The sequence below is a fragment of the Peromyscus californicus genome, unplaced genomic scaffold, assembly GCF_007827085.1.
Source record: "Peromyscus californicus insignis strain IS unplaced genomic scaffold, ASM782708v3 Scaffold_11__1_contigs__length_118956290, whole genome shotgun sequence".
Classification (NCBI taxonomy): domain Eukaryota; kingdom Metazoa; phylum Chordata; class Mammalia; order Rodentia; family Cricetidae; genus Peromyscus; species Peromyscus californicus.
This window is the reverse complement of record NW_026294402.1, coordinates 48,593,336-48,607,793: the sequence shown is the minus strand read 5'-3', so window position 1 is coordinate 48,607,793 and position 14,458 is coordinate 48,593,336. Positions and strand designations below refer to the sequence as shown.

At 41.8% G+C, this 14,458-nt stretch overlaps 1 protein-coding gene across 1 annotated transcript in view; it reads left to right on the top strand.

The window, feature by feature from the left end:
- LOC128124380 (aromatase) overlaps positions 1-7,945 on the top strand; it is a 90,341-nt gene extending 82,396 nt beyond the window's left edge. Inside the window, exons 9-10 of the mRNA XM_052760543.1 lie at positions 5,223-5,464; positions 7,021-7,945. Of these exons, the coding sequence (XP_052616503.1) occupies positions 5,223-5,464; positions 7,021-7,272 (494 nt within the window). The 3' untranslated portion in view covers positions 7,273-7,945. The remainder of the gene's footprint in view (positions 1-5,222; positions 5,465-7,020) is intronic.
- Positions 7,946-14,458: the final 6,513 nt, after the last annotated feature.

The following is a 14,458-nucleotide window of genomic DNA, read 5'->3' as shown; positions in this document are numbered from 1 at the left end:
ATCCATCTGCCAGATTTCATTCCTTTGAGTACCTTTTGGGTTACATCCAGCTGGTAATGGCATTTGATTGTAGAAGGAACAAGTAGGACATTTCTTTACTATTTCTTTGGCTTGTTGCCAGGTTATGGAAAAATCCTTTTTTAAACCTTTACTATTGACATGATGTTTTTTATGAAATTCTGAGGCCTCCAGCACATTTCCTATCAATAATTTATCAATCTCATCATTGCCTTGTGCTAGAGGGCCTGGCAGACCAGTATGGGATCAAATGTGAGTTATATATAAAGGATGACTCCTTTTCCTGATTGTATCTTGTAATTGAATAAATAGTGAAGTTAATTCTGAAGCATCAGGGATAAATTCTGCAGTTTCAATATGTAATACTACTCTTTCAGCATACTGAGAGTCGGTTACTATGTTGAGAGGTTCTGAAAAATCCATTAATACCAACAGAATAGCATACAATTCTGATTTTTGAACTGAATTATAAGGACTTTGAACCACTTTACTTAAATTTTCTGATTTGTAACCTGCCTTTCCTTGTTTGTTGGCATCTGTATAAAATGTACGAACTCCAGATATGGGTTTTTCCCGTACAATTCGAGGCAAGATCCAATCAGCTCTCTTTATAAGATCAATTCTATCGCTTTTGGGATATTTGCTGTTAATTTCTCCCAAAAAATTACTGCAAGCTCTTTGCCAAGGTTCACTTTCTGTCCATAATTTTTCAATATCCTCCTTAGTTAAAGGTACGACAATTTCTGCTGGATCTATTCCTGCTAATTGACGAAGTCTCGATTTTCCTTTCCAAATCAAGTCAGAGATTTTTTCCACATAAGTTTTTAATTTTTTATTTGGTTTATTTGGTAAAAATATCCATTCTAATATAATATCTTCCCTCTGCATTAATATTCCTGTAGGAGAATGTCTAGAAGGTAAAATAACCAAAATGCAATCCAGCTTTGGATCAATACGATCCACGTGTCCTTCATGTACTTTCTTTTCTACCAAGGCCAATTCTTTCTCAGCTTCAGGTGATAATTCTCTTGGACTATTTAAGTCCTTGTCACCTTCTAAGGTTTTGAACAAATTATGCAGTTCATCATTTTTTACCCCAACAATAGTTCTTAGATGAGAAATATCTCTAAATAATCTTTGAAAGTCATTAAGAGTCTGTAGTCTATCTCTCCTAATTTGCACCTTTTGGGGTCTAATTTTTTGTAGCTCTATTTTATATCCTAAGTAATTAATAGAATCTCCTCTTTGTATCTTTTCAGGAGCAATTTGTAATCCCCAGCAAGGCAAAATTTTCTTTACTTCTTCAAACATTCTTTCTAAAGTATCTGCATTTGAGTCAGCTAGAAAAATATCATCCATATAATGATAAATTATAGATTTAGGAAATTTTTTACGTATCACTTCCAATGGCTGTTGTACAAAATATTGGCACAGAGTTGGGCTATTCAACATTCCTTGTGGGAGGACTCTCCATTGAAATCTTTTAACCGGTTGAGAATTATTGTAAGTAGGCACTGTGAAAGCAAATCTTTCTCTGTCTTTTTTCTTGTAAGGGTATTGAAAAGAAACAGTCTTTTAAATCAATAACTATGAGAGGCCATCCTTTTGGTAACAGAGTAGGCAAAGGAATTCCAGATTGTAGAGAGCCCATTGGCTGAATTACTTTGTTAATTGCTCTAAGGTCTGTTACCATTCTCCATTTACCAGATTTCTTCTTAATAACAAATACAGGAGAATTCCAAGGGCTGGTTGATTCTTCAATATGCTGAGCATTTAACTGTTTTTCTACCAGCTCTTCTAAAGCCTGGAGTTTCTCTGTTGTTAAAGGCCATTGCTGGACCCATACAGGCTTGTCTGTTAACCATTTTAAAGGTAGAGCTGTTGATGTCTTTGGAAGATCATCAGTTGTTGTGCCCTGTTCTTGTATAATATGGATGGCTGGTGACCACTCAGAATAATGCCTTCTAATATTTCTCTCAGAAACATGTGCTAGTTTATGATTTGTTTCTGAGATTGGAGGGATGTTAATCTGAGTATTCCATTGTTGTAACAAGTCTCGACCCCACAGGTTCATAGCTATGTTAGCCACATATGGTTTTAATTTTGTTCTCTGTCCTTCTGGACCTATACATTTGAGCCATCTTGCACTCTGTTTCACCTGAGATAATGTCCCAATTCCTAACAGTTGAATGTTTACCTCCTGAAGAGGCCAAGTTGGATGCCAAAATTCTGGTGCAATTATGGTAACGTCCGCACCTGTGTCTACCAGACCAGACAACAAAACACCATTTATTTTTATCGATAATTTTGGTCTTTGTTCATTAATAGAAGTTTGCCAAAAAATTTTCTTTATGTTTTCTCCTGAATTTTCTATTCTCTCTGTTTCATCATCCTGACCAGCATGACTTATTCCAATAGGCATTTGGTTATTTAATTGCTCTGAGTAGGAGTTTCCTCTACGACTGCAGGAAAGGTTTGAACTGGATTTGCTATTGGGGCCTGCATGAGGCCCCTCTGGGAGTTTCCCGAAGACTGAGGCAAAGGATTACCCTGTCTGTCCCTTGTTGATCTACACTCGTTGGTCCAGTGTTTTCCCTTACCACACCTTCTGCATACTCCAGAAGGAAGGGGCAGTCTGTTGCCATTGTTCCTTGAAGAAACATTGTTTCTAGGAATGACCTGTTTACAGTCCCTTTTCAAATGTCCTTCCTTTCCACATCCAAAACATCTAACATTCCTCAAACCTTTTGAAATTGCTTCTCCTACCCACGTATCATCATGCTCATGAGCTTCAACATTAACCGTGTCTCTAATCCAATCTTCCAAAGGTGCAGATCTTGCCTTTAATGGCCTGATTATTGTTTTGCATGCTGCATTCGCATTCTCAAAGGCCAAAGTTTCAATTATTATCTTACTAGCTTCTGAATCCGGGACCATTCTCTTTACTGCTGAAGCCAGTCTTTGTAAAAAATCTGTGAAAGATTCTTTTGGGCCTTGTACAACCTTTGTAAATGACTCAGTTTTTTTTCCTGGTTCCTCAACTCTGTCCCATGCATTCAAGGCTGCTGTTCGACATAAAATTAGGGTTTGGACATCATATAAACATTGTGCTTGTGCTGAAGCATATTGACCTTCTCCAATAAGCTGATCCTGGCAGACTTGTATTCCTTTATCCCTCCACTGTTTTTCTATGTTTTTAGCTTCATCCTTGAACCAAGTTAGCCACTGAAGCCTTTGACTGGGTTCAAGAACAGCTTGTGCCAGCTCCCGCCAATCCTGTGGTACAATCCTATTATATGTTGACCAAGAGTTTAACATTTGCTTTACATATGGGGAATGCATGCCATAAGATACTATTGCCTCCTTAAACCTTCGTAAATCTAACATTTCAATTGGAGCCCAAATATTTTGTGTAGTCATTTGATCAGGCAACTGCTGTACGGTTACTGGACAAACTAAGGGTGACTGTGTGAACACAGGCTTTCTTTCTGTAACCCTATGATCCAATCTTGAAGCAACTTCACTGTTAGTTTCTTCTGTCTGAGTTTTTACAGGTTTATCAAGTTTTTCTAAAGCTGTCATCCTGGCACTTAAATTGACTATCTTTTTTAAATAGTAAAATGAGAATAAGCATAGTAATAAAATGCATAATTCGGTCAACATTAATCTTCTCATATAGCTGTTCCATTGTCAGACTGTCTAAAATTGCAAACAAAGCCCAATTTTCTTCCAATGAACACAGAAAACCCATTTTTTTTTAAATGTGGAAAAAAATTTCTCTTTTAAATAGTTTCCTTTAAAATATTCGATATGTTAAGTGACTTACCAAGTCCTCGTAGAACAGTACCAATCCAAGGGAATTTCAAAACAGCCTCCTAGTGTCCGAGGTGTGAATCCAGAGAGAGAGAGAGAGAGAGAGAGAGAGAGAACACGCAAGAACCGTAGCCACAAGTTCTGACTAAGAACTTGAATCCAGGCACCTGTTCCCGCTTGAGCCTAGTCAAGCCTTGGCTCTGGCTACCTTAAGCTCCAACCACGTGTGTTGGCTTTACAGGCAGGGGCCCTGTTCGGCAGGGCAGGCCTGAATTGTCTGTAGCACCGGCTTTAAGCAAGTAGCTCAAAGTTAGTCCGGCCTGAGGCCAAGCCGACCTGGGCCCGGGCTAGGGAGCCGGTCGCCCTGGCGGAAACGGGACCTGCCGGCCGCCCTGGCGGGAAACCGGACCTGCCGCCAAGCCAAGTTAAGCGGTTTTTAATGGATTCTTGTCACGTTGGGCGCCAAATGTAGATGTAACCAAATAAGAAACACAGAGCCAATTCAGAGAAGAAAGCCAAGAGGTCAGAGCTAAGAGCCTCACCCTTCCTGATTCAGGGATCCTCTCCAGGTAAGAGAGCTCTCCGAAAAGGACCTACTTCCTGTGTGTTTGTCTTTAAAGTCTTCCTGTTCTGCCTTCTCATTGGTTGTAAACCCAAACATGTGACTGCCTCGTCACTACCTGAATGTACCGCCCTCCAGGTCCTTAAAGGCGTGCGCCACCGCCGCCATGCACTTGCTATGACTCTAATAGCTCTGACCCCCAGACAACTTTATTTATTAACATACAATTAAAATCACATTTCAGTATAAGTAAAATACCACCACAGGAGTGACATTATAAAATGGACTCAGTTGATCTCCCTGACCCTGCAGCAGCCTGTGCACCCATGTTTGGGATGGTTATTGTGCTAGTAGGCTCACATATTAAGAGACAAAGTAAATGTTCCCTAGAATGTGGAGTAGATGGAACACTCAAAGACTTGAGGCGCACAGACAAGAGGAGTATGAGATGTGGAGTAGGTGTGGCCGACATGGAATTACAGAGTGTATGTCCCTCTGAAGGGGTAGCTGCCCCCACCACATCTTCTGCCCATTGTCTGCAGGTGGGAATGTGGGTCTTGCATGAGCAAATTTTCTGATATTTTTAGGAAATCTTTTTTGTTGTGGTTATGAAAATTTCCAGAAATGATTTCACGTCTGAACTTTTATAAAGACCTTTGCAGACCAAATATAACACAACTGTTTCCAGTGGGTGGTATGCACTAGAATTACAAGCATTTTTTTTTTTTTAACCAAGAACAACTTCTTCTATGGAAAAAAGGAGGAGCTATAGCGCTTGTCACATGTAAAACTAGCATTGCTGTCTTTGTCCTTCTGGTCTGTTCCACAGGTGACAGAGACATAAGGATTGAGGATATCCAAAATTTAAAAGTGGTAGAAAACTTCATTAATGAAAGCTTGCGGTACCAGCCCGTTGTGGACTTGGTCATGCGTCGAGCCCTGGATGATGATGTGATTGATGGCTACCCAGTCAAAAAGGGAACGAACATCATTCTGAATATCGGAAGAATGCACAGACTGGAGTATTTCCCCAAGCCCAATGAATTTACCTTAGAAAACTTTGAAAAAAATGTAAGAGCTCCTCCTTGGACCTGAGCATGCTGTTTCTGGTGGTGTGGTCAGACCTGCTCCAGTTCTGTGCTTGGGCAGGACGTCCTTAGCTTCCTTCACTCACCCTTCAACGGCTTCATGGGAGCACCTGTGCCCTATAGCTTAGAACATGGCCAACACATTCATCCCAAGCCAAAGCTATTGGTGTGTGTAAAATCTCTGTAAATTTGCCACCCAGGAAAGCAAAATATGAAAAATCCTTAATTGGGCAAAGAGTTATTTAAGGCAACTGATTAAATAACTCTTCCACTCAAATTTATCATTTAATTTTTAAAAAATCTCTTATGCATATGAGTAATTTGCCTGCATGCATGTAAGTGTACCATGTATGTGCCTGGTACACACAGAGTTCAGAAGAGGGTATCGCATCTCTTGGAGTTATGGAGGGTTGTGAACCACCATGTGCGTACTGCGAACTGACCCTGGGACCTCTGGAAAATCAGCCAGTGCTCTTAACCACCAAGCCATCTCTCTGGCCCAGAATTTATCACTTCTTCTATAATAAAGTAAAAATTTAAAAAAACCAGTAAATACATCGCTCTAGCATCATCTAGCTTCAACAGTTCCACCAGCTAAGCAAAGGAAATCCATTTCTGCTTTAGATAGAAATCAAACAAAATTTAGTTTTATCACTGCCTTTATTCTATCAAATGGCCTCAAGCAGTGGATCTTACTCCAAATAAAACTCAATGATTAAAAGCATCAGCCTTCTTCTTTATCTAGCTGGAATATAGGAGAGATTTTTGCTTCATTATGTCAAAACAATGTTGTTAGGACAGAATTTTCCAAATAGCTCCCTGTTGCTTCCTTTCCTACTTGCATGTAGCCTAGAGACCCAGCGTTGATTCGGCACTCTGATTAATGTTTCTAGACAGGAAACCCAGACAATGCCTTGTCAACTGGTCAATAAATTTTATTTATTTTGTAGTGCTAGTATGTCGAAGTCATGTAAATCTAGATCGGACAAGACAGACAGACATGATCCACATTAATTTTCACAGTAACTAAAAGTAGTTAGAAGACCTGGTGTAGTGGCGCATTCCTGGAATCCTACACTCTGAGGTAGAGGCAAGAGGACTAGAATTCTGGGGCCAGCCCAGGCCACAGAGATCCCTCCACTCTCACATACACAAGAAGCTTGACACTAATCGTCTGGAAATCCATATCTTTTATCTTCATGTTATCCACTATACGGGTCACACAAAAATAAACTTTGTCTCAGTAACTTGCAAAGCACTAGGAAAGCAGAGTTTCTGGATAACTAATACTGCCCATGTGGTGACTTGCCCTGACAATCCAGCTTACTGACATGTACAGCAAAATCAGGGACGATCTGAGGCCGGGACTGTCTGTGTCACAAGAGAGGCACAGTGGATGAGAAGGGTGCTTCTTCAGCCACAGCTGTTTGTCTCTGGGAGGAAGCAGGGTGGCTGAGGGTCAAGCCGAGGCATTCTGACTGACAAGTGTTTCCATAGACGGCTGTGTGACCCTGCATAACCATCTGTTCGTTTTCACAGGTTCCCTACAGGTATTTCCAGCCATTTGGCTTTGGGCCCCGCAGCTGCGCCGGGAAGTACATCGCCATGGTGATGATGAAAGTCGTCCTGGTCACAGTTTTGAAGCGGTTCCATGTGAAGACATTGCAAGAAAGATGTATGGAAAACATACCGAAAAAAAACGATTTGTCCTTGCACCCAGATGAGGACAGCCAGCACCTCGTGGAAATAGTTTTCACCCCGAGGAATTCAGACAAGTACCTCAAGCAGTAAAAAAACTGTGTCAGTAGTGACATGGAAGCCATCCATTTTAGTGGACGAGTGGTTCAACCTCACAATGAATCTGTGATGGCTTGAAGCGTCTTATGATCATAGCTCTTGTGGTTTTTCAGCAAGATGGGCACTCATCCAGAGAGCCAATATGCAAAGGAAAGGAGAGAGACTGACGTCTTAAAGGACAGAGCCTACAAACTATACTTTGGGAAAGACAAGTCATCAGTTAAACCTGTCTGGTCTCCTGCCAGAGTCCCAATGCTGCTCTCGTCAGCTCAGCCAACGCCTCTGGCAGAAGGACTCGAGTTGTTAGAAAGGCCAAGCAAACCTGTTACTGTGGATAAAGGAATAAAGGAATTTTCGTGTGTATGTGCATGTGTGTTAAGAGTGGATAGGAAGCAACAGTCTAGACTCTTCCCACAAGTTAAGCCCAGTTACTTCTGATGGACCCACATGTAAGCTGTTTGGGGCAAAAGTTAAACATGAAGAGTATCCTTTCATACTCTCAATTCATGCTCCCAGACATGGAGTTTGACCGTAGTAGGCATAAATTCAAGTCAAACAGACCTAATTAATACTAGCTTAAGTAAAATAGCGTTAGGACTCTGTACGTGATGTAGAGGGAAATCACATGGTGCACCTCAAATAAATAAGTCTTTGTTTTTTGTTTGCATTGTTGCTTAGTTCCTTTAGTTCAGTTTGGGGAAAGGAGAGTCCTCTCTGTCGACATCTAATGCAGCATCCCAGTGGGCCCTGACTTCTAAAGCTATCTCTTCATTTGACATACATTCTTACCATGCCCCCCCATGACCCCATTCTTTCCAAGAACAAAGGTCAAACCTTTGTTTACAACCTTTGTTGCAAATCTTTTTTTTTTTTTCATCCTACCTCAGATTTAATAGTTACCTTAGAGATTTAGCAAATAACTGGCCCACTGAATCACTATAGCCATAGATCAAATGTACACCATGGAATTAGCTCTCTAGAAGGAGTCAAATAAACGATTAATTTTCTCTATATCACTTTGTGTTCTAAAGTCACTGTAAATATATGTAATAGTCAGCATTCGGTAACTTAAAAACTGAAAGTTAAAGCTCCCTTACGAACATGACATGTTTCCATCCAGCTGACAGCCATCATGCCCTGCATGAACATTCTTTTGCCTTACCGCTTAGTAACAAGGCCACAGATGGGTGTAAAATATATGTAGGAGCCTTAAAGCATGAACTGTCTTTTGTTACCCACCTCACTCTTTCTCCCTTCCTAATCTGACTTTCCTTATTCACTGCCAAGATCAGCTCGACAGAGACATACTTGTTCATAGATATCCTAAAAAATTCAAGGATGAACATTGTTAGGAAGGACATATTTCAGCTTGAAGTTATATGGTTTAAAGACAGATAGTGGGTAACTATCCACACAAATCTGTCTGTTTACAGATCTAGATAATCATCCAAGTAATTTTTTTTTTTTTTTTTTTTTTTTTTTGGTTTTTCGAGACAGGGTTTCTCTGTGTAGCTTTGCGCCTTTCCTGGAACTCACTTGGTAGCCCAGGCTGGCCTCGAACTCACAGAAATCCGCCTGGCTCTGCCTCCCGAGTGCTGGGATTAAAGGCTTGCGCCACCACCGCCCGGCTTCATCCAAGTAATTTTGACTCTCATGATCAAGGTGAGGGTCCGTGACTCAAGCTAGTTCACTTGATATTCTATTGCTAATTATATCAGAATATTCTAAGTATAATAGAATAATATATTGTTCTAATTATAATAATTATAATAGTCTATTGATTATTATTGCTGTCTCTGGAGCTGTGTGGTTGAAGAGACTTCTTACCAGTATTTTTCACTCACCTAATTTTCCTGGAATATCTACTTTGATTTCATATGTAAATGTGCATCCGAGCCTATCTTTTTATAGTGAAGCGGGAAGTTGAAAGAGTTATACCTAGATAATGTGGACACAAAGTGATGTTGGGGGAAAAAACCCCAGGAGTTTGGAGTAGGAACCTGGACAGGACAGAAAGAGAAGTGCTGGGCCGATGGACGAAGGTTCTCTCAGAATCAAACCCCTGGTTAATGGTTGAACTTAGTCTCTTTACACGAGCAACACGTGTTCCCACAGGTTGCACGGTGCAGTGGTATGTGCTGATGGACACATATTTGAAAATCCTAGTATCTCTTCAAAAATCTTGTATATTGTGAAGCGCTTGCTACTCTTGAATGCGCCACAGATTCTGTTGTTGTCAGTTTCCAGATTGTGTGTGTCACCAGTAAAACCCGTGTGTGCAAGCTTTATCACTGTCAAGTTGTGAGCGCAGATACGCCTTCTCTCTGTGTGTTGATTGCCTCCCTTACACCAGGCTTTCACTGAGATGGTACGTTTCTCTTTCCAAGTGGGAATTAATCAGGTTCTGAAGGTCTTTCTCAGATTGGGAAATGGCTGTTGGAAGTTGCCATTCTGTATTTCTAAGAATCACTTTTCACCAAGTAGTACGTGACGCAGACGTCCTGAAATAATGCTCGTTGGACTCTCTTTCATCTCTTGTATCAGCTCCGGGGCTGACCTCTGGCTAAACTGAACTTGGAAATGAATTGGAATATGTGATACTTTCAGTTAGATGCTCAACTGAATTTAGGAAGTTATTTCTCCATTTTATGATGCATCCCTTTTACCTCCCTATTTTCATTGTTTGTTGCCTACTGACCGGAGATCCCCTCTTCTACCCGCACATAACCCATCACACATGGGAAATCTCCAGATTCTGTTAGTAAAAACTCAATGTTTAAACCGGATCTCTCTCTTGAAGATGTGACTCTGTTGGAACCCATGTCTTCCAAACCTTTAGCTCCTCTGGTGTAAAATGGCCAGGACAGCAGTCAGTTTCACAGAGCCTATGCTAAGACATTCTTACTTGTCCGAGCATAGGTTCCAATTTGGAATTTAGGCAATACACCACTCCCTAAAAAATGACAACGAGGCTCTCCCAGCACCACTACCCTTACTTAGGAGGATGTGTTGTCAAGCTGGGAGAGAGAGAGCAGCAATGCTCCAATCAGGCAGTAGGGGCAGACGTGGCAAAGGTTTGTTAGTTTGGAAGTCTGACAGCTTCCAGTGGAGGGGAGTACAGCCTGCCCAAGCTTCTGGCAGTCGCTCCCCACATGTTGGTATTATTGTCTGGTAAATGGAAATGCCCCTGAATACCCATTTATTTTGTCATTTCAGATTCCTTAGAGGTTGGCTCTACTAGTTCATGGGAGTTTAAATCAGAAACTGTCCACTGAGAGCTATGACTTCCGGAAAGTTACCCCCTGAGCTCTGCTCTCTACATTTGAACACAGGGGAAGCATAGCATCCACCTGCTGGAGGTGTGACACATTGGGAACTACCCGCTATCTAGTGAATATTCAATACATATGATCCAGGGATAATAGGAACTTGTTAATTTAGCCTTAAAAATGTTTATAGACCACACTATGCTGGGTGTTCAAGAGAAATAATAATAAGACAGTCTCTCAAACCTATTATAAATATTATTTCCAAGGTTTAGTCTATTGTCATGGTAATAGCAACACTATAATCTTTCATTTCTTTCATTACAAGGAAGCTCAGCCCAACTCTGAAGCCCGTGCTTCCTCCTGTTTTTATCCCTTTAGTTGTCTGACTCACATTCTTCTTTCTGGTTGGCTCTCACAACTGTTTATGCCTCATACTTTACCAAGTCAGTGTATAAACCTTTGACCTGACCTGCTTCATCTAAGAGACCTGTGCTTTACCCTTCCTGGTGGAAAGTCATCGCCAGGCATTCTGGGAGCAGGAGGGCTGCCAATCTGGAAAAAGAGATTTCAGGTAAGGAAATGACTAAGGGGGCCTGAGGGGAAGGGGAGGAAACAGAAACCACCAATGATCAAAACATCTCAGAGAAAGACAGGCTGAATCCACTGCACCGGACAAACAACGAAAGTAAAGACCTGGACCCGATCCAGCCCCTGTGTGGGCAGAGGAGAAAAAGGAAGAGGCTGTGAGGTGAGGAGAGAAGCCACTTTCATCCATCTTAGGAGCAGAACAAAGCAGGAGGATTCTTTTCAATAGAATAGAAATGCTTTTCCATCAGGACTCAGAGAAGAGGAATACAGAAAGCATCGTCTCCACAGTGGGAAAACTGAGTCTGAGGGGAAACGAGTTACAGGGTCAACTGTTGAGTTCCCGAGGTCCTCCCGGGGACTGTGAGCCTGCCCTAGGAAGCTGATACTGCTCTCTGCGGATGTGGATATAAAGAGCTGGTCTTGTAAACATTAGAGCCATAACAGGTCAGCTTTGGACCTTGCTCAGCACATATTAGGGGCCTGCAAATGGTATGGCATCTTTGACCCTAACAAAGGAAAAGTATGAAAGAAAAGTTGCTGGTAGTGGTGAAGGAGAAATGAGGCAGACCCATCTGTTAAGCCTGAGTCAAGAAAATGTCTTTCTAAGTAACTCAATAACTTAAAAAAATACTACAAAAATATGGGACCCTGTGGGCCAAAAGGCATATACTGTAACCACAAAGTAGAATCTTCTCAAATGTCTGCCCATTATATAGAAGATAAATTAATTGTATCTTTATGCATCACTGGGAACAAACAAATCAACTACATTCAACAATGTGGATAAATCTCACTGACAGAACATTGATGAATGAACACACACACCCCCAAACACACACACACACACACACACACACACACACTGTGGACTATGATTGCCTTTATATCAACATATGCTATGCTATTAGAGGTCAGGGGAATGGTCACCCTAGGGGTGAGGACTAGATTCCATGTGAGGTGGTCTTGGGATGCTAGCAATGTTCTGTTTCTTGATCTGAGTGCTCTTGTGTGTATTTGTGTTCACTTTGTGGAAATTCACTGAGCTGTATTTTTTCTGTAAGTATATGTCAATAAAAATTACAAATAGACAACAAGAACCTGAAAAATAAACACACAAATAGACCCTGAAGCCTTGACCCAGCAAGGCCTAGAAAGAGCAATGAGCCACGCACCTATGCCACAATCCAGTGCCAACTGGGTACAGCAATCAGGTGAAAGAGAGATGGACCACCAGTCTCATAGCTGGCACCTTAGCAAGGACAGTCAAACCAGTTCATGCAAAGACTGGCAGCCCTGAGCACAGCAAACACTAACTGCCCCACATGACATCCCAACTCCAAAGAGCCTGACTCTGGTCCAGGGCAGAACTTCCTGGGACCTCAGTTCCCACGAATATAGATCAGAGATGGTAGTGTGTTGAACAGATTGCATTAGGAATTGTGACTTGCACAGAGTAAAAAGATCAAGAAAGTGGTTCTGTATTACTACTTGTCGGACACTTAGGTCCCCACAGTTCTAGTAAGAGGGGGATTTAGCCAGCTGATCTGCATGAAGCCACACGTTAGCAATGCTACATGGAGATTCTGACCTCAAGGCTTGTCAACCTTGAAAGCCTACAATCTAAGACTTCCTAAGGATAAATGGAAACTCATTCCTGGGATGGAGTAACTAGCAGAAATATCCCATGGGAAATCACTCATTTGCAAGGAAACATTTAAGAGTTTGGGATAAGTGAAGGTGATTACCAAATAGCCTTTTAATGGGATGTTGGAACCCTCCCAGGTTATCTGATTCTATAGGGGCTCTGACTTTTATTGCCTTGTGTTACATCGCTGTAAATTATCACAGAAATGTAATTCATGTCTGTAGACCTGTAAATAATTTTTCTCTTTCCCAAGTAGTAAAGCAAGCTCCAAGCCCATATAAAAAAGTCATTTCAACATTCTTTTGTTCCACATGAACCTGTCATTTTGAGCTATAACATCTAACACCCGCCCCCGCCCCCAATTCAGTTAATGAGTTAGATCTTTACTATATGTTCCTTTTACAATTCTCTGAGAACCATGGGGAGAGGTCAGATTTAGTTCCTGTGGCCCCGAGTTTCCTGAGGAAGGCTCACTGCTGCAGGAGATCTCAGGGGATTTCACAGAGCAGGCGCTAGCCCAAGGCCCAGGTTTGGCCTTGTATTCTGCTTCCTGGCCAGGGTTGATGAGGACATTGGCAGGACAGTTGGACTTTGGGAAGAACTCTGTGCAGCCTGGAGGCATTTAACAGTAGACAAATGGGGGTGGACTCAGGCCTCTGACTAGACCAATGGAGTTTGATAGTGAAAAAAATTAAAGGGCGCAATACTGGGAAGTTATAAATACTGGATTTTGGAGTTAGACTTAGGGACCTTCTGTGCTTATATTCTAGTTCTGTGGTCTTGGCAAATTATTCAAATTCCCTACCAGAGTTTGGGCCTTAAGGACCCACTCTCCACCACCACTCCATGAGTTTAAAGTCCCAGTTATCGGCATAGTACTAATGGAAATGGCAGTACCTTTAAGAAGTGGGTTAACTAGAGGTCTGCAGGTGGTCAAGGGCCACGCCATGGAAGGAAGCCCTGGGACCCCGGCCCCTTTCTTTCGTTATTTACTCCTTGGGTATGAGGTGAGAAATCTTGCTTCACTGCAGTATCCCTGCCATGATGGGCTGCCTCACCACAGCCCCAAAGCAGCAAAGCCGATCGATCACTCACAGCCTGGTTACCTCAGGCATTGCCGTATGAATGAAAAGATGCCTAATATGTTCTCTAAATTCTACTTCTTCCTCTTTAAAGTTTCAGAGCTACCACAATCTAATGGGGAGAGGGAAGTGTGAGAATGAGGATACAGTGAATAAATGCTGGTGTGGAAACTCCTGAGGACTTTCCTTGGAGGGGTGGGTTCAGCAGCAGAACATGATTTATTTCTAGTATTTCCCGAGCACAAAAGAAGAATCATAACCCTTCCCAAGTGAAACGCAACCCAACTGAAAGAGAAGTCAGGTTCTCATTAATCTGTCCAAGAAAGAAGTGCGTATGTTTTCATTCTTAACTACATCAAAAAAAGGTGATCCAAGGGCATTTTGAAAAGAAAACCATGAGTGATTAAGGACAGCAGTAGTGATGGCAATGGCTTGTTGAGTGTTTGCTCTCTGTTCCTGGGGCTTCATGACCTGTTGTTTTTATCCCTCACTGAGCACAAGCCAATAGCAGTCTCATGAGGTGGGGTGTGCCATGACCCTTTGCTAGCGGGGAGGGGAAGTGGAGTTGGGATTTAAACCCAGGCTAAAGTCAATCA